Source organism: Orbicella faveolata, unplaced genomic scaffold (assembly GCF_042242905.1).
Source record: "Orbicella faveolata isolate gen_17 unplaced genomic scaffold, um_ofav_v1 contig_24, whole genome shotgun sequence".
Taxonomy (NCBI): Eukaryota; Metazoa; Cnidaria; class Anthozoa; order Scleractinia; family Merulinidae; genus Orbicella; species Orbicella faveolata.
The window spans coordinates 28855953-28876838 of record NW_028301552.1 but is presented as its reverse complement, the minus strand read 5'-3'; the positions used below and the strand labels follow the sequence as shown (position 1 = coordinate 28876838).

General features: G+C 41.1%; 1 protein-coding gene across 1 annotated transcript; it reads left to right on the top strand.

The window, feature by feature from the left end:
- Positions 1-1024: 1024 nt before the first annotated feature.
- On the top strand, positions 1025-12577 carry LOC110045655 (uncharacterized). The gene is made up of 3 exons (XM_020751248.2): positions 1025-1352; positions 10361-10501; positions 11454-12577. The coding sequence occupies exons 1-3, from the start codon at positions 1031-1033 to the stop codon at positions 11486-11488; spliced, it is 498 nt and encodes a 165-aa protein (XP_020606907.1). The 5' UTR covers positions 1025-1030; the 3' UTR covers positions 11489-12577.
- Positions 12578-20886: the final 8309 nt, after the last annotated feature.

Here is a 20886-nt window from a genome sequence, read left to right as displayed (position 1 = left end):
CTGCATTCTAACACGCTCGAAAGTCGTTTCTAGAAAATAACTGAACAGATTAAAGCGAGGAATATCTTTTTGGAAAGCTCTTTCAAAGCGCCAAATAGTTAGTTCTCCTTTTCGTACGAATTGCTCTAAGAAAATCCAGGTGCAGTTTTCTTTTCTTTTTTTTTTTAGGCATATTTAATTAACAAAACCAAGCAGTACCTTTTACTACGTCAATTAAACTGACCAACTGGGTGACTTGCATGCCTAAAATAACCTCTCATTTATGGGGGATGTGTTCTCATCCTCTCTTGCTTGTTCCTAAAGGTTAAATATCTTATAGCAATCTGTCAAGTTAAGATCTCGAAATTGTGCATTTATCACTGTTTGCATTGTGCATTAGTGAAAAAACCCATTTGTGGAACGGAAACTCTTGTTCGATCTGCAGTATTTTGTCGGCTGTACATTGTTTTTAAGAGTTCCTTTTTTGAATGAAAAAATGTGCATTTGTCACTGTTTGCATTGAGCATTAGTAAAAAAATACCATTTGTGGAACAGAAACTGTTGTCGAATCTGAAAGTATTTTGTCAGCTGTACATTATGTTTAAAAGATCCTTTTTTTGTATCAAAAACTAATGTAGAAAACGCGAAAAAAAATACTTAGTTTTTCAGTTTTTTCAGTCCTCACTTGCCCCTGTTCTGTTATCTATCGTGAAGACGTCGCTTCTCTTCTTAGATGACTGCTGTTGGACGTGATCCACACCATGCATGCATGCACTGCTCATGCAGCTGATTTTGAACAAATGAGAGCGCTCTAAAAGTGCTGAACTCGAAAGTGACGATTACCTCAAAACCGCCTCCATGCCGGAGATCGAGACTATATTAGAGCGACTAAGCATCCGACTTAAGTTTCTAAAATTGACAGATTGTTGCTTAAGGCGTCTACTTGATTGATCTTTTAGTCAAAAGATAAATATTCGGCTTTGCATCCGGAGAAGAATTAATTTGATTAAACCGATATCATTTAATCGTTGGCCATAGCGCTGTTTTTCGGATGAGAATACTAACATTTCAGCTGAAAATGTTAAGTTTTGTTTTCTTCCTAAATGTCTGTGTCATTCAAGTACATCGGGTTGAATCGCGTACCACGCATCGAGATAAGTACTTGGTCGGTCCAGTTATCGAAAGACTTAACGCTGGGGATTGGATGCAATGCCTCATTGCTTGTACAACATCTGACGATTGCGTTTCTTACAACTTCGAGCCAAGATCTGGAACGTGCGAACACCTCAGCGAGGGACTAGATTTGGGGAGGAACTGTCATGGAAGAAAGTTTCTCGTGCGCTCCCAAGGATGGATTTTTCATCAGATCACTGGTACGTGAGCAGATTTTTAATCGTGCTATAAGAAATGAAAACGCATTATGTATACATTTTTGACATTTTCAGCGTAGATATCAGCTAAGTAAGCTCCAATCTACTCAAAAAGGCGTTTGCAACATTAAATCATGCCTTTCTTTTCACTAGTTGAAAATGGTCTTAAATTTTCACATGATGGTCGAAATACCCCTAAACATTTTTGTAATGACCGAAGTGCAGACCCTTAAAAATGGTATGATAATACTACTGTAACTTTAGATTCAATCTTTACTATCTTTTTGCCTTGTTACAACATCTAATTTTAGTACTGAGAACTACGCCGAACAATGGCATATAAAACACGCAAAACAGTCAACAGACGTGCGCGTAAACAGCTACATTTGAATCGTGTGGTGCCATGACGACCAAAGGAGGATTAAACCTATACATCGAGCAAGAGAAACATATAAGCTCGATCAGATAGCTGCAAGAAACATAAGAATGTCTCTCTAGACAAACGTATAGCTTTCTCGAAGTAAAGCTACGGCGTCTCCGAAGAAAATCGTAGGAGAACAAATATGATATCCTTGATAAGGATCTACCTACTGTACTTGCAAACAGGTCTAATCTAAGCCGGGCTTGGCGTCACAATATAGAATGCAAGTAAGCAACATGTTCACGGTAAATTTCATATTTTGTCCCTCGAAAGCAAATTCGTTAAAAGCATACCTTGCAATACAAATGTCACGAATCGTAGAAGTCGTGTAGGCTAGTCAACCCCATTTTACACTAAGTTTATTGTTGTTTTTGTTGTTGTTGTTTTTGTCATTCAAGCCTCTAAACGAATGGAAAAATACAAAACGAAATGACACTATACTCTCAACGTTTAAGTTTCAATATACATGTACCTCTAGTAGCTTGCTGGCAAAAAAAGAACTTTTTGCAGTAATATTTAGCCAATATCAAGTACAATCGCATTCGATCGATGAAAAAAAAAATGGAAATTTTACATGTTAAAGACTTTATGGCCAGAGAAGCGGCGTAATGTGGGTGTGGACGTTTCAAAACCTGGCGTTTCCTAATGTTGGTTATCACTATCATGCCACCAAAAATAAATACAAAACCTATTACTAAATGAATTTACAAATATGGGAAATGATAGATAAATGATATTTTAATAACCTCTCCAAGATTTAGTCATATTCGTCTTGTTATACGCGCGTTATTCGGATAATTTTTTTTGGCTAAATCTATAGAGCTTTGTGTGGAGAAGCCATGTTGGCGTCTATTGGAGGAGCACAAATATGGAGATCATGAAGTAACACAAATATCGGTCATTGATCAGTTTTGCTTTTGAATTGAACAGTTGTTAATCTGGTGCTCCGACACATTAAAATTGATAGTTTGTCTATTCCGTCTGTTCCGCTGGCCTACGCCACACTACAACCTTCTCGGACCTCCGTTTTATAAATATTAAAGTTAGAGTATGGGGTCAAGGTCTGGTTGGCCCCCATAGTGAGTGTAAAATCCACAGTTACATTTACCTCTAATTTGTAACGTTGCCCGAGGAAAAAAAAAACGTATGTTAATGTATTTTTTCACATTCTGCATGCTTTTTTTCTCGCGTCGTATGTAAATTTCGTTGTGTATATATTTGTGTTATCCCTTCATGTTCATTTCGTGCTAGTTTATCGTCCGGTACACTTCTAACTTCTCGGTTCTCAGAACCCCGTTGCCAGCATTTTGGTAAGCTGTTTAGTTTATCGTCTGTTTTGTATTTTCCTCTTAGTTTTCTGCCGTCTTCGGTTAGTAATTTGTATTAATTCGTCTTATGTTTATCTTTAGGAATTTACCTTCCTCCTATGGAAAGTCAAATAAATTTGCTTGTCAGGACTAATTGAATCTCGCTTTAAGTTGTGTCTGAAGTCGGCCCTCTGCCTCTCCATCGTAAATTCCAAAATGAGTTAGTTGGTATGGCGAACGCGACGACAGTCCCTGCCGCTCGCTCAAGTTCACAAAAGAAAACGTCCAGCTCTCTTCAAGAAGGAGCCATGCAAGAAGCTTTGCAGGCTCTACGAAAGTCGCGTGCGGGATATGTTTCGGCTATGTCTAAAGCCTGCTTACAAATTGACGCTCTCCTCGTCGACTACGCGAATCTAGCGAAAGTTAAGTGCGTTCAGGCAACTCTGGACAAAGCGTGGAGTAATTTCCAGGAAAATACTACACGATATAAAAGTCTCCTGGACGAAGATAGCATCGAAATTCATGAGATTGATACGCAATACGTTACTCGAGAAACGAGAAAACTCCAGTACGACCTGAAGATCGAGGAATATACAGTCGCCGCCGCTACACATTTTAACGAACAAGTATCTCAGGACTTTGCCAAATTTGGTATGGTATCGCCAACAAGATCTTTGCGCTCCGCAAGCAGTCGTGCTTCTTCAAGGCTTAGTGAGGCAAGCGCAAGACTTCGCGACAAAAGAACTGCAGCGGCCAAGGCTGCCCTAGCTGCGAAACAAACTAAACAAAAACGAAAAAGATCCATCGAGAAGTGAAACGTTTAGAAATGGAAATGAACCAGAAGCAGCTTGAATTGGAGATGGTGAAGCTGGAGGCCGAAAAGGACGTCGCAGAAGCGAAAGAAAGGACTGAAGTAGCTAATTTAGAAGCCGAATTAGCCGAGAACGAGTATTCAGAGCTCATGTTTAACGCGAATTCTTTATCACATCATACTCGCGTTCCACCAGGGTTGGCGTTTGGGATAACCTCTAACACCTCTTCATTAACGACCCCACCTACATCCGCGCAAGTCTACACGTTTCCTGTTATGAACACGCAAGCTCACACGACTCCAGCTGCTTCCGCGCGAGTGTACACGTCTCCACCCAAGAACACGCAAGTTTACACGCTTCCTGCTGTTTCCACGCAAGCTTACACGTTTCCAGCTGTGTCTACGCGAGCTTATGCATTTCCAGCCCTATCCACGCAAGCACCCACGCTTCCAGCCGTGTTTGCGCCTCCACCTGCGTCGACGCAAGTTTACACGCGCCCAGTCGTGTCAAACCAGCCAACAGCGTTTCCCGCGACATTCCCGTATGTTGGTGTGTCCCAAGCCACGTCCACGCAAGTTTCCTTGGTTTCATCCTCCTCCTTGCAAGTTCCTAGATTGCCAGAGACGTCTTCGCGCGTGTCTTCATTTCCAGTTGGTCCTCCAATGTCTTCGGCTCCGGCTAATACGGCTGACCTTACCGGTACGCGTGTTGCACATAGTCATGATTCTGTGGTTCCTCCTTATCTCCTGGCTACCGGTTTAAGTGCTGCAGTTCAAAGTGATAATCATACTGCCGTCCCTAGCGTTGCAGCCCCTTCACAGCGCCTTTTGCCTACTCTACAGCCTGTCAGCGGAAACCTTCTTGCTATGATCGCCTCTACCATGGAGAAAATGAATGCTGACCATGGTCTACCGGCTCTGCAAGTTGACAAGTTCGATGGGTCCCCTGAAAACTACCCGATGTTTCGTCAGAGGTTTCATCAAATGGTGGAGTCAAAGGCCTTAGACGAACCGACGAAAATGGCCCGACTGTTGCAATTTCTCGAAGGCCCCGCTTTATTAGCCGTGCAGAGGTACGAGTCCGTTCCAGGAGGCTTAACGAAGGCACTCCGAGTTCTTCAAGATCGCTTTGGTCAACCCTTTAAGATAGTGCGAGCATGTGTTGACACCTTGGTGAAAGGCCCCGCCGTAGCCCCTCAGGATAAACGAGGCCTGCGGCGTTACGCAGATACAGCTCAGGTTATGTACGATACCTTGGAAGCTATGAACTTTCTAGGAGAAATGTACACTGACAACCTTGAAAAAATGATTCTAAGATTACCTAAGTGGGCGCGAGCCAAATTCAGAGAACACTTGAAGAAGCTCGAACATCAAGGGCAAATCATGCCTTCCTTTAGGGACGTTGTTAACTTCTTGAACGATCGCGCTGATGTAGCAAACGATCCGTTTTTCTCAAGTTCTTCAGCCGAAACAAAGCCTCCGAGTTCCAAGAGGCATGATGCTAATGATCACAGGTTTACCACGCTGACAACCGAAGGTCAGAAGAAGGACAGCGAGAACAGTAACCTTACAGTCAAAACGGATGGCAAAAAGGGGGTCCATTGTCCAATGTGTACCAGGTCTCATCCACTTTACCGCTGTGAAACGTTCAAGTTGAAGCCTGTCAATGAAAGAATCGAGTTTGTCAAGACGAAGCGAATTTGCTTCAATTGTATCAATTCTGTTGAACATTCTGCAAGATCGTGCAAGTCTCCAACACGTTGCAAGACACCAGAATGTGGCAGACCTCATCATACTCTGTTGCATCTTTCTCGGCCCAGCCATGAAAGAAACGTTGTTCACCAAACCAATAACGTTGAAGCCGCAGAAGTTCCAGCTGTTACCCTAGATCCCCCCGATGGTCAAAACGCTACCCCGAGCGTGTGTGCTACGGCAACTATGGCGGAATCCTCCGAGATCCTATTGCAGATCATTCCCCCGTAACGCTTGGGCCGTGAAAGATCTAGCCATTCCACTCAAACATGTCTCGGTTTGCAAGAGAATGGGACAATGGCCACACCTACGTCAGGTACCTTTCCCTGAAGTCGTAAGGAGCAAAGTGTCTGTCCTCATTGGCACGAATGTCTAGGACGCCTTCGTCCCACTCGAAGTCAGGAAAGGAGACCCAAACGAGCCTTTCGCAATAAGATCTTGCCTGGGCTGGAGTATCCTCGGTGGTTCTGTTAGCGGTAGCGATAGGTACCAGTTTAACCTCAACCAAGTTTCTTGTGAGGAGATTTCTCTGAGTCGTCAACTCGAAGACTTCTGGCGAGTTGAGTCTATGGAACTGAGAAACAGTCTCTAAAATCTGTCAGTGGAGGATCACAAGGCCATGAAGATTATCGAGAATACTATCTCAAAGGTCGACGGCCACTATCAGATTGGCTCACTTTGGAAGCAGGAAGACCCTAACCTTCCTTTCAATAGGGTTGCAGCTCAAGCAGCCAGACTTCATCATCTAAAGAGGCGTTTCTCCCGTGATCCTGACTTGGAAGCCAAGTATAGAGCGGTCATTGAGGAGTACGTTAATAAGGGTTATGCAAGAAAGCTGACTCCTGAGGAGGCCACCAAGAGATCCAGAATCACGTGGTACTTACCGCATCATCCTGTCTTCAACGTCAACAAGCCCAACAAATGCCGTGTGGTTTTTGACGCAGCTGCCAAATCCGACGGCACTTCCCTGAATGATCAGTTGTTCCAAGGCCCAGACCTCGCGAATAGTTTAACTGATGTACTAATCCGCTTTCGTGAGGAAGAAATCTCATTTACAGCAGACTTAGAAGCTATGTTCCATCAGGTCAAGGTTCTCCCCAGGGATGCTGACGCTTTGAGATTCCTATGGTGGAGCGGTAGCTTGGATAACCCCCCTGATGAGTACCAAATGCTCGTTCACATTTTTGGAGCAGCCTCGTAACCTTGTTGCGCCAACAGGGCAGTACGACAGACAGCAGATGATAATGAAGAGCGGTTTGGTCCGGGAGTAATCAACACGGTGCGCAGGAACTTCTACGTCGATGATCTCTTGAAGTCCGTTCCGAACGAAGAGAATGCGATCCACCTTACTGAGCAGTTGATCCTGTTAATGAAGGAAGGCGGTTTCCACCTAACGAAGTTTACTAGTAACAGCCGTAAGCTTCTGGCCACCCTTCCTGAGAAAGAACGAGCGAATCCTGCTTTGAATCTAGATCTTGATCAGCTACCTATTGGTCGTGCACTTTTGGTTACATTGGGACGCAGACTCGGATACATTCCTGTTTAAAGTCGTACCCACTAACAAACCGCCAACCAAACGTGGCATTCTTTCAACGGCCAGTTCCCTCTTCGATCCGCTTGGTTTTATGGGTCCCTTCATCCTTCCAGTGAAGGTTCTACTTCAAGAACGTTGGAGAATGGTAATCCAGTGGGACGAACGTGTACCAGAACCACTGCTTACACAATGGCACAGATGGATGGAGTCTCTTCCCCTCGTCGCAAAAATCAAGATCCCGAGATGTTTTAGAAATCCTTCTCATGCCACAACCACCAACGTCCAGCTGCACTATTTTTCTGATGCTTCTAACCATGGCTATGCTGCTGTTAGCTACCTGAGACTCGTTGATGATCAAGGAAGAGTTCATTGCACTTTCGTTATGGGGAAAACGCGCAACACGCCCTTAAAGCAATGGTCCGTTCCACGCCTAGAATTACAGGCAGCTGTGGTCTCTACGCGTCTCCACGTGCTGATTCACGATGAGCTGGACCTGCCGGTTCATAGTGTCACCCTTTGGACGGACTCCCTGACAGTCCTTCAGTATATCACCAATGAGAAGAGACGTTTCAAGCCCTTTGTTGCTAACAGAGTTAATGAGATCCATGATGCTTCCGCTCCTGAGCAATGGCGACATGTGCCGACATCTCTGAATCCGGCCGTTGAGGGCTCTCGGGGGATGGAAATACATTCCCTCGAACCGGACTGTCGCTGGTTGTCTGGACCTAAGTTCCTGTAGCAACCCGAAGACCAGTGGCCAGTACAGGAAATTGGTAATATTCCTGACAACGACAAAGAAATTCGAGTTGCAAGTCACGTTACGCTCATTTCATTTGGATCTGCGTTAGATCTGTTCCTAAGGCGCTACTCATCTTGGCCGTGTCTGCAAACACTCATGGCATGTCTATTACGCTTTGTTGAGTACATCAAGAACAAGAACGCTCTCCCCAAACCAAGAGGGATAGGCATCGTAAAGACGCGAAACTCAACGCAGAAAATTGTCCAGTTAGTTCAACGCCAGCACTTCCCTGAAGAATTTGGCTCTTTAAGCAGTGGACTTCAAGTCAAAGGTCATAGCAAACTTGCTAACCTCTCCCCTGTACTGATCGAAGGAACTATTCGCGTTGGAGGAAGAATTCGTCACGCCTCGATTCCATTCAATGCCGTCCATCCAATGCTCCTTCCGAAGGATCATCCTATCTCCACCTTAATAGTGCGCTACTATCAAGAGACCTTGGGCCATGCTGGTCGTGAGCACGTACTCTCTGCCATACGCCAGAAATTTTGGATATTACAAGCTATATCACTTGTCCGACGAGTTCTGCGCAAGTGTGTTGATTGCCGCAAGCGAAACGAGGCCCTTATGCAGCAGCTGATGGCCGACCTGCCTAAAGAACGTCTCATCCCTTACGAGCCTCGATTCACTTATACTAGAGTAGATTTCTTCGGCCCATTCTATGTAAAGCGCGGACGGGGTTCAGAGAAGATATATGGATGTCTTTTCACCTGCTTTACCAGTCGTGCCGTCCATATCGAAGACGTGAGTTCGCTGGAGACTGACGCCTTTATTCAAGTTCTCCGAAGGTTTATTTCAAACCGTGGCTGTCCGAAAGAAATCTGGAGCGATAATGGAACCAACTTCGTAGGAGCAGACAAAGAAATCCAGCGATCCATTCGGGAATGGAATCAAGACGAGCTAAATAAACGCCTGATCAAAGACGAGATCAGCTGCCACTTGTGCCCAAGATCCGAGTGGAAATTTCAACCACCCATAGCCAGTCACATGAATGGGGTTTGGGAGAGGCTCATTCGAAGTGTCCGAAAGTCAATGAAAGCGATCCTCAGAAACCAAAACGCGCCGGTCGGATTGGAGACTCTACGCACTGTGTTCGCTGAAGTTGTAACTATCCTAAACAGTCGTCCTCTTACGCCAAGCAGCGACGATCCGAGCGACTTCGAACCTCTCACTCCGAGTCATTTCTTGCTTCAGCGGAGAAACCTTGCTCTACCACCTGGGTTGTTTGTGATTGAAGACCTCTACCGAAGGAAGCAATGGGGACAAGCTCAATTTCTAGCTGACTGCTTTTGGAAAAGGCGGATGCGAGAGTACATCCCAACGCTGCAACAACGTCACAAATGGGTTCGAGAGAAGGGCAGCTTGGCAATCGGAGACCTAGTCTTGGTCGTCGACGACAATTCCCCGCGGGGACGATGGCTCCTTGGTCGTGTTTTCAAGACTTTTCCTGGCCATGATCACCGGGTCCGCGTAGCCGAAATCAAGACAAAAAATGGTACCCTGGTCAGACCAATCTCCAAGCTGTGCTTGCTTGAGGAAGCAGTTTAAGTATCGTAACATCGAAAATGACTTTGAATTATGTTTCAAGAACTCTGCTTTTTAGAACTGTCTACGGATTATTTATTGGAGTTATCGAGCCCACAAACACTTAAATTAGGCTAACTGTCGCATTTATTTCCTGAATGTTTAGTTAAATTCAGCCAAGCCCCCCAGGATGTTGCGGCTATTTCGTGTTTTCTATATTTCGTGTTTTCTTTGTGTCCTTTTTTGTTTCGTATGTTAATGTATTTTTTCACATTCTGCATGCTTTTTTTCTCGCGTCGTATGTAAATTTCGTTGCGTATATATTTGTGTTATCCCTTCATGTTCATTTCGTGCTAGTTTATCGTCCGGTACACTTCTAACTTCTCGGTTCTCAGAACCCCGTTGCCAGCATTTTGGTAAGCCGTTTAGTTTATCGTCTGTTTTGTATTTTCCTCTTAGTTTTCTGTCGTCTTCGGTTAGTAATTTGTATTAATTCGTCTTATGTTTATCTTTAGGAATTTACCTTCCTCCTATGGAAAGTCAAATAAATTTGCTTGTCAGGACTAATTGAATCTCGCTTTAAGTTGTGTCTGAAGTCGGCCCTCTGCCTCTTCACACAGTGAATGCTTATTTGTGCTCATTACATATATTTTACCTTGCCAGCTAGTGTTTACTTTATTTTGTCGTTTCTTATTTGTAACTGTCGCTAATCCATAGAATTGTGTGTAGTTACCTAATAAAGCTGAAAAACGAAATCTAACAGGTTTGTGTTAATTAAAACGCCACCCAAATGGAAACGTTTTCTTTCTACCTGTGATTTGTTCAAGAAGTTTTGTGACCAGCCACAGCCATTTTCTGTTATACAGACACGTTCTGGTCACCATGGAACCAGTGGAGTAACTGCGGGTGCATTGAAGGTGATCGAAAGCAAAAGCGCAACCGAACGTGTATTTCCTCCAGCAATGGCGAATGTAGTGGGGAAAGGAGTGAGACCAAGCCATGTTATGGTAAGAAGAAAGGAAAAGACGATACTTCACATTTTGCTTGTTTTTCTGACACAGTAACTAGTGTAACTATTATAATGACTATTAGTAGAATTCTACTAGTATGCTAATGCAAATGCTGTAATCTGATTGGCTGCGCCATTGCACTACCACCTCATAGAAATTGAGAGTGAATAATATAATTGTTAATATTATTAGTTAATTAGCGCCGACTAGACTGTCCATAGACCCTCTTTGTTGTCGTTGAGATCGCAAGCGAATGAAAAATCAGGCGACTTGAAAAGCTTAAGGTGGCTCTGAACCGTACCTACAGAATTTTTTTATACTTTACCAAAAGTTGCGTCTTATCGTGCTTATCAAAAGTTGGTAATATGTAAAAATGTCACTGTACCGTTTTTGAATTATAAGCCTCTAAAGCTGCAATTAAGGGTGTTTTAGGAGGTCATATTGTTGCTATGGTAACCTATTGAGTCACGAAAACGATAACAATGTGTTCACCAATGATTGAGCAGTTTTTTGATATCATGATTGTAGCATCAAGTGATAAAGAGTTGTTATAACGACCTATCGAAATCTAAGTACTGGAAACTGTTTCGAGTCACCTTAAACGCGATGAGGTGGACCTGGACTACTTGTCCTCAAATTCAAAATTAGGTGTACAATTACTGTCTACTTAGATTTAAAAGACATTTTATTCAGGGTGTTTTTTTTTTTTAATCGCCTGTTACCGCGATGAACACATACGAAAGTTTCAAGCTAAATCCTAATATAACAGACATCTTTTGCTGTAGAATCATCGTAAGGCTTATTGTTACCCAATAACATTACTGTTGTTCGTTGGGCTATTGTACGTTAGGCAAGGTAGTCTTGAAGGTAATCTGCGGCTGTTTTCAGGGAATTAAGCCAATTGCTCTTCAATTGTTTGAGTTTTCTCGTTCGTTATCTTTATTCTTAGATCCTACTCTTCCCTGTGGATCAGCATCAGGCTGAGGATGACAAAATAAATGAGGGCGATACGAACTGCCACTGACTATCACTTGCACTGGACATCAGCCTTCCCTGTATTACCCTAGGTTGTAGTTTGATTTACCCTCTCTTGTGCTGTATACAAAATCAATAAGAAAAATTCAAGCAAAATTAGTTGAATTTTTGTTGGCATAGTTACAGGACGGATTCTTGTAGTAACAGACTCTTGCTACAGATATTAATGCACTGATTATGATAACTACGTTGTGTATTTCAGTCATATCAATTGTCACAAATCATGCACAATATGCCTTTCATTAGGGTGGTAAAGATAACCAACTTGGAACTGCAAAAGACTGCAGTTCCATATACATTAATGTCCATGAGCGTTTTAAAAAAATTCTTGTAGAATAAAGGCAACGAAAAGACATTGGCTGTTTTGACGTTAGAGACGGACAATCCGTTTTGGATAAATTACCCGTTTTGATGTGAACAATTAACGGATAGAAACTGCGAATTTCTTTGATGCTCATAAGACAGCTAAAGCAGCTCAGGCGTGGTGATCAATCCTTTTCAATGACGGTCGACGCGTACTTTCTCATGTAAAACCGTTTTCTTGTAAGGCCTTTTACCGTCTTCTCAGCCTGCTCTAAACTTCGAAGTTTTTATTTCTCCTCCTTTTTCAGTCCCTTCTCGGCGGCCCCCTTTTCGTTTAAAATGGTTAAATACACGCATGTCAATTATGCTATTTCTTGAAAATACGTAACAAGACTTTAAGTAACATGCATTTTAGGGTCTATTTGTGATTGAGCAACCTCTCGGCAAAAGAGATTGGAAACGAAACATTACATGCACTGAGTTTGCGCAAAACAGCTCTTCAACAAACGTGTCGCCGCACTGTTGTAACACGGCAATAAAAAAAATATTGTTTGGCTGTACAGGTGCCGGCTTAGCCGTTGGAGGTGCTTACTTTTTATATGAGAGATGGCAGAAGTGCCAAGAGAAAAACAATGAGGTATGTAAAACCTAAGTTAATAAGGGAGAAGTAGAACGGAACTTTTGGCTACAACATTTATTTAGGAAGAGGGAAGTCCAATTACGAATTGAAAAGTACAGAGAGACCGAGGAAAAGGGAGAATATTATATGTAATTAATGGCGAAATCTTGTGATATTCAGTGGACTTGGGCAATCTTTTCCTCTCTTAGCTCTTTTAGCTCAATTCTAAGGCCGCGCGCGCTACGAACAAATTGAAACTCGTAAACTACAGCTTTAAAATTATTACAGTTTTATTGGCTTAAAATGAGTAAAAATGTAATACAATTCATTCGGTACATTAAGATAACCGTCAATAATTTCATTTAACGTGTAAATTTATTCCAGTACATGAAGTTAATAAAATTTCATGGTAGTGAAATACACACAGTGTTTAGAGTGATTAAATAAGGTTAACTTGCACGAGCGCTTATAAAATGTAAAGAGAAAAAGACAATAGACGCTCGGTGCTCGAACCGCACTCGGGCGAGTAAACTCCAGCGATTTTTGATGCAATGTTAATCTCACTCAGTTTTTGATTTTTATTGAGCTCGCACTGTAAAGCGTAACTGCCTGGCATTTCGCTGGTCTACTCTTTAACAAAAAATTGATAGGCTTTTAAACTTATCATTGGACAGAAAAAAATACTTTGCTGTGACTAAATTCTAAGGAGATCTACAACTATGCAATGCACACCTACTTCTCGTTCTTGTTTACAGAAAAGTTTAACATACGTTTGTAGGATTCCAAGATCGTTTTTATGTAATTGGCCTTAAATTATCATTCTGTGACGTAATGATTTACTAATATTAATTACGAAATCAACTTCACGTTTTTCTAATTTAAGAACATTAGAATCGAGTCATTACAGCAATTTGTTTGCCCACAGTTTTCAGTGCGTTTTTACTTTTTTCGTGAGGAGGCCGCGTGAGTTCCAAATCACGCATCTGTTGCCATGATGTTACAGTGCAATTTTGCAATAATAACAATAAGAAGAAAATAAAAAACAAATAAAAAAAAAATAAAAAAAAACAGAAAAATGGCAACAAGAATTCAAGAAGAACAGTAGCAACAAAAAAAAGAAGGGTCTCCACAAATTCTTTCGTCGTGCGCTACTTTTTGTTGGATACTTCTTCAGTACACGCGACCATGCATTTTGAAATCGTAGCTCAAGTTCTAAAACTATTGCGTCGCAATGGAAATTCTCATAAAACTAAACTCTTATCCGTGAACTGCCTAACACAATGTATTTTACGTCCATAGTCCACCACTAGAGCACACTCACAAGAATTTAAGGAAGAGATCAATGGTAAACGAAGTTACTTTTTAAATCAACAGCCAACATTAGAGAAATCAGAGCGTTTCAATCCGAACTTTGACGAGGCGATCGTGGAGAGAGATGATGGTCTATCAGTTTGTGCTGTGGAAAAAGGTGAGAACGCTTCAGACGAAGTCGAAACAGAAACAACAAACGTGCACAAGACAGAAGATTTAGAATGTCAAATTTGTCATGAAGAATCTTTGAAGCCTGAAAACGCTTCAGCAAAGGAGAATAAAACTGGACATGACGTACAACGCCGCCAAGATTTGCCTTTAAGGGCCGACGCAGCTTCAAACAAGTCCGATGCCAATTTTAGCATTTTTGGACCCAATTTTGTTAAAATTCCCCTCGAAGGAACGAATATCGATGAGGACGTCTTGAACGGAGAAGTGAACGATAAAACTCTAGAAGGTCTGTCTTTACTGAATCAGTCTTTTACCTGTAAAAGCCCAACAATCTCTGCAGGAAAATTGATGGCAAACTAGTTTAGAAAAAATCATCAACATAGCTTCTGTTTAGACTATTTGCCATCAAATGAGCTCATTGGGATCTACAATTTCCAACATATAGGCTACTTTAGGAATGTAAATTAAGTGCTTGAATACGTCCACTTATATGACTGTTGGAATATTCGTGATTTTGCCTTTTAAATCTTCCTTTAGAACGACTTTCGCACTACATTTAACAGCCGATCCGTTTAAGCATGTAACGGAAGCAAGGTATCAAGAAATCTTTGGCAACAATTTATAGCTCTGCATGGATGGAGTACAGCGTTCATGCCCACGGTGTTACTACACTGCCCCATCTCCCCAACCCTAGTCACACCCCCCCCCCCTCCCCAGACATCCCCACCTCTAACATATATTGCGTAGTTTGATCGTATTGTTTCACCAATATCCCATGGCTCTACACTTTTTGCCACAATCGGGATGATCAACCTAGCCGAGCTGGAACGAAGAAAGCTTCCAAACAATTGGCAAATAGACGTCGCAGAGCCAGAAAACACAAAAAGAACTGACACTTCTTCCTTTGACTCCACTAAACAACACCTAAAAAAATTTTAAAACTAATTCCTTCACTTTTTATCCTGTCAACAAAACATTTCAAAAACGAGATCATTACCTTATTTGAGGGCCTCCCAGTGGGAATACATATCATCTAAGAATTCTTCGGAGTTTCTCCCTTTTCTGCATTGATAAATTCCACTGTTTCTGACTTACCTTTTTCCGAAAGTCCCCTTTAAGAGTACCTACTATTAATCAATCCGACAACTATCTTTTTTTACCACAATTGCTACTAATCTCGCAATCTGATTGGCTAATTTACCGTTGTCGATAAGAGTCCAGACAACGCTGCTCGCGTCAATGTGTCGTGCATTGCTTTTTTCAGCTCGTGCACTGAAAAACATTTTCTTTGACGTTGATATTGTGGTAAAAAAAAAAATCGAAATGTGGTTTAGCGTGGTCTGGACTCTTATCGACAACGATACGCGTATCGTTGTCAATAAGAGTACAGACCACGCTAAACCAATGTGTCACGCAATGCCTTTTTCAGCTCGCGCTCTGAAAAGCACTTTCTTTGACGTTGATATTGTGGTAAAAAAAAAAATCGAAATGTGGTTTAGCCTGGTCTGTACTCTTATCGACAACGATACGCGTATCGTTGTCGATAGGAGTACAGACCACGCTATACCACATTCGTTTTGTTAAGTTTCCTCAAGCTAATTAAAATGGAAAGTATTACTTTCTCCCCCAAACTAACCCCAGAAATATCTCATGTCCCCCAATCCGCTGGGAGGTTCTCTTATCTTACCGGATAATGTTAAAACGAATAAAACTCAGTGAAAGCAAATTTTGCTTGACATGGTGAAATTGTTTAATACACTTCCTACCCTCTAAGCAATGAGAATCCTATTAAGGGTGGAAAACGAGACCGAGAATGTCTATCTAGAAAATATCCGTTGTTTGAGCAAAGGCTAGCGTGATTATCCTCTGGGGACTGGCGACCCCCATAGAAAAAGACACTTGCGCTCGTCGTAATTTTTACGATTAAAAAAGGGTTTTAGTACTTCTAAGGTTGCACAGCCTCAATATTCCCTCAGCGGGAGCTTTTACGATATTGAGCCGGAAAAAAGTAAGACAGGAGATAATGTGTTGTGAAGTGTACATGAAATAATTCATATTTGAACTGCGGTAGTAGATGAAAGTGAAGTATGATCATCGCAGTAAATTTTCCAATTTAAGCAACTGGAAAGAAGAAGCCTGAAAAAAAAAATTAGGGCTTCAACGGGATTCGAACCCGTGACCTCCGCGATACCGGTGCGATGCTCTACCAACTGAGCTATGAAGCCACACATTGGGAGCGAGGTCAATTAATTGAGTTCATATCTTCCCGTGAGTGAATTTCAATTAATTCCTATTAAATTATTTTTTATTTCAAATCATTATTTAAATAAAGCTTTAAGACTTGAAATACAAAAAAAACGCCCTTTCAAGAATTGGTGCTAAACTATGGAATGAGATACCAAGCTCTCTGAGAGAACTACCAAAGAAATCATTCAAACTCAGAATTAAAAACAAACTACTAAGTGTACGCGAAGATGAAGATTCCTTCATTGAGGTTCGTAGGATCATCTCTAAATTAAACTGTCAGTAGCATTTGTAAAAAGAAAAAAACAACCAACAATCAAACAAACAAACAAAAAATATGTTATCTATTAAATCATATTCTTTTCCCACTTTTTCTTTTTTTATTTTATTCACTTTTTTATTAACTTTTTATTTTTCCATAATAGTAATAAAAGTAATAATAATAATAAATAATTTGTATCTATTGATAGAATGACGCGCCTAGACTAGCATAGCTGTTCGCGGGCCAGTCCAACTGTAAAATGTAGATTTTATCAAGAAATAAAATGATGATGATGATGATGATGATGATGATGATGATGATGTTGAAATAAAGAAACTTGAAACTTGAACAAAAAATTCCTGGGCTCTTGAACTACACACTACACAATGTTCCCGACGCCGGTGTACCAGACGAGCTGAAACAGCATTTTGAATGCGTACTTTCACTGTTTGTAGCTTTTACTTTCCAACAGACAAGATTCTTTTTGTAATATTCTCAGTTTAAATTTGCGACTTCTTTGACAGTCGCTTCGAATTTTTCGATCTGTCGGTAGCACGTCTTACAAAGAATTTTGCTTCTTCATTGACAGCAGGCAACACAAAGCCGGCGAACTTGACATGATTCCCCTTAGAAATCATGCACCACGGTCATACATGGCATGATTACCCGTGACCTTGAGTGTCCTTGACATGATTATTGTCAAGAGATTGTGCATGAATGCAAAATTACTTCTGTTAGCGAAGGATATCTGTGATGTGCCAGAAATTTGCGAAGATCGAATACGTTCTCTCAGTCAATATCAAATTAAATGATGACTAGTGACGCGAACAGAGCTGTTTAGATATCAGTGGAAATTGGGCTTGCTCAATAAATACATAATCAACTAAGATAAGCAAGATGTTACACTGGATAGATAAAGAAATAAAATCAACAACTATTTAACAATCGGATCTTATGTTTAGTGATGTAAAAAGGGAAAGCCAGTTAAAGCAGTCTCTGTTGTACACTGCATGCTGTCATTCGATTACTTATTGACTAGAAGTTTATGTAATTAAGCAAAACAAAGCAATGGAGTTCGGTTCAATATCTGGGTGAACAGTTTCAATACTTTTTACACTGACTTTCTCAAGTTCATTAATAATTCATCAAGTTTAAACAAAGGAAATCATGACCGTGACGGTGTTTTGATATCTGATCTTAATTAGCATAGATTTTTTCGATTTTATTTCTCCGTTTTCTCCTCAGTTTTAGTTTCGATTGAGAAGATATATCAAACACTCAAGACAGTGTTTGACCACATTTCCAAACACCTCGAATTTCGTCAAAAATACTCCGCTGCGCGTCGTATTTGCAACCCCTTTCCCACACCGTCCCCCCCCCCCCCACCAACCCCTCTCTGATACAATGATGTTCTTCTCTTCATATATATTACTACCAACTTATTAACCGAAAGTGAGGTCTTTACGGGAAACTGATTTCAAACCTAGACCTTGCCGTATTGACCGAGCGATAGCTCGGTCAAGGCCGAGGTTTGAGATTTTCCCGTAAAGACCGAACGTTCGAAGTTAATAAATTCTTTAGTCTACTGATGCTTTTTGCTTTGCTTTTGCAGGCGCGTAATCGGACCGTGGGCATTACGGGAGAATAATGCCCTAGAATTAGCCAATTAGAGCGCGCATAATATCGGCTACAAACACAAGCCATATTGTAACCGACGCACCAGCAATAATGTAGGCCGTAAAGAAGTTTAAGGTAATTCCTCTGAAATAAAAGTGACAATAGATTTTTGTTCAAACTTTGTCCACTGAATATTTGTCATATGATAACTCCAATTTTGAAATAAAAAAGGGGGGTGCCCATGCTCATTAAGGAGTAGTGAGGCATTGAAAATGCCCCATTTTGGCATTATTTAATGCTTATTATACAAACGCATTCCCAGTAATTGTAAAATCTTTGTGAGCCCAGACTCATAAGAAAACGCATTAAACTGCAGTCAATACATTGTGTCGGACACAAATAAACATTTTAAGTTTGATTCAGACAGAAAGCTAAATCCTTGATTAAAAAATTGAACCAAATTTCTTGACGTGGCTACCGACTGCAAGATAGAAAAGACCACAGTGTATCTGCTATTTTTCTTATTTATTCAATTTTCAGCAATAGAAATTAGATCAGTCTTTCCTCACGCGAAGCTTATGATTAGTTGATTACAATGACTGGAAAAAAAATTGGGGTGCCCGTGCTCGTTGGTGAGCTAGAGCCATTTTTCAACTGAAAGAGCTCAATATCAAGGCAAATCCGTCATGTTTTCAATATGCGCGTGCACGAGCGCGCGCTAATGACGCCATAAATTATGCGTAGTAAGGATGCGCAATGCAAATGTGAGGAATTACCTTAATACAATTGTGAACAACTCGAAGTCTTAACTTAACTACACAAGTCGTTTCCAGTGGTTTCTAGGATAAAGGTTACAAACATAATACACTAAGAGCGGAACAACTGATTACAACAAAAGAAAAAAGATAGGAAATACGAGACAAACGAAAAAAGAGGACATTACCTGACGATTTGGGAATACGGCGATCGAAACAGAATAAAAAAACGTAACGTTGTCATAACTTGTGAACTCGAGCGAAATTCTTCGCGATTTACATAACCCGCGCGAAGGTCGAATTATTTATGCATAGCCGCGCGGACTGGGGCTAGGCGGAGGATTGGTTTCTACACATATGTGTGTAGTGATTGCCAAATTAAGGGCGTCACATCGTTCTTGCTTGAAACTGTTCGTAATGTTTTAAGAGTCTTGGATTATCATAGGCTGGAAAGCACAATAAGGTCAAGTAACGACGAACGAGTCTTCCAGATTCTGATCCGTAAACTTCACTAGCTACATGCAGAGAATTCTAGTAAACATTGGATATTGATAACTGTGTAACGGAAATGATCGGAAGGGCTTATAGTTTCGTGGTAGCGATTGAGAGAGTAAATTAGTCAAAATCTGCAGGTTACAGAGCTTCTGTCCATAGAGGTGGAATACGTGGGAGACCTTATTTGACATAAGTAAAGAGCAACTCTCATTTTTTATCGCGCAAGGTTCAAAGCCGAAGGACGTGAGTGATCCAATAAGAGTTTCCCTTTTTTGTCTTCCATCAGAATTGATCTTTTCTTGAATCCTGCAAGACGTTTTGACCACATTTATTCGTTTATTTATGAAAGCAGATATGTCCTCCATGAGTCAAGATTAAGTACAGAGAGAACACTCCAAAAGTAGGCCTTTTAACTTCTCTGCAAGCCCATCAGTAATTTATGGACCGAAACGAAGAGTTCTTTGAATATCACTGACACCTAAATCTTCTGCAGACCACAGTATTACCCACAGGGTGTTGTACTGGATATGCAGATATAATAATTGATCTGTTCTTGAGGCATGTAAGAAGTTTAGTCCGATTTTATTTGTTTATTATTTTGTGAGAGCAAATATGTCACCGATGTGTAAAATACCCTCGACGTATATAATAATCATGAATTGGCCCTTTAGAGTCCACAGAATATAAAAGAGAGAATATTCAAGAAATCAGCTTTCTTTCGCAACTCTACAACACTGTCAGCGAGGTTTGAACCGAAACGGAGATTTTTTTGAAAATCACTGAACTCGACCAATCAACCACTGCCAACCATCCTGTAAAAGCTACTAATTACCTTGCAAATTGTTCCTAAGTTTTTTTTCCTTGTTAGTGTATACCTCAGCCAAAGAAAAGAGAGAACACTCCAGATGTCGGTTTTCTTTCGCAACTCTACAACCCTTTCAGCGAGTTTTGAACTGAAACGGAGAGTTCTTTGAAAATCACTGAGCCCTATGCAGACAGAGTTACTTTTATTGGATATGCATACATTCCGATATATCAGTGCACAAACTGTCTGCTCCCAAACTCTGAGAGTCCGATATAGCAAAGGTAAGTTCCATTTTGCTTCTACTCGAGTGTGGTTATGTAGCTCATATGGTCTTTTCCCTGAAATAATACTTCGAAGTTGAGCATATAGTCAAATTCTGTGCGTTTTGGAAGCTGCGCTTATTCCCAGGAGGTCGTCTGCAGTCTCCTGAGCTTCCAGTGTTGCGACCACTTAAGTATTCCCTTACAAAGAATTCGCTCTCTCGGCGTGTTACGAGCACTGGAACAGTTTGCTTAGCTAATATTCTGGCATAGTTATTCTGGATGTTCAGCTACAGTATGTATTATTTATTTGTACGATATATTTAGTTCTGTACAAAATTAAGTGCAATTAAATCAACGTTGTCTTATCTTGACCGTGTCCAGTCACGCCTCACGGCGAACCTAATTATGGTAGCGTAGGGTCTGAAGTTCAAGAACCGAGTACAGCGATATTTGACATATTTTGGGAGTTGAAAAAATCGTCTAATTTTTCTTCGGTTATCAA

Coding starts and splice junctions, on each gene's coding strand:
- LOC110045655 (XM_020751248.2), top strand. CDS start 1,031: ATGAGAATACTAACATTTCAGCTGAAAATGTTAAGTTTTGTTTTCTTC. Junction 1,353..10,360: donor GATTTTTCATCAGATCACTG/GTACGTGAGCAG, acceptor TCTGTTATACAG/ACACGTTCTGGTCACCATGG. Junction 10,502..11,453: donor TGAGACCAAGCCATGTTATG/GTAAGAAGAAAG, acceptor CTTTATTCTTAG/ATCCTACTCTTCCCTGTGGA.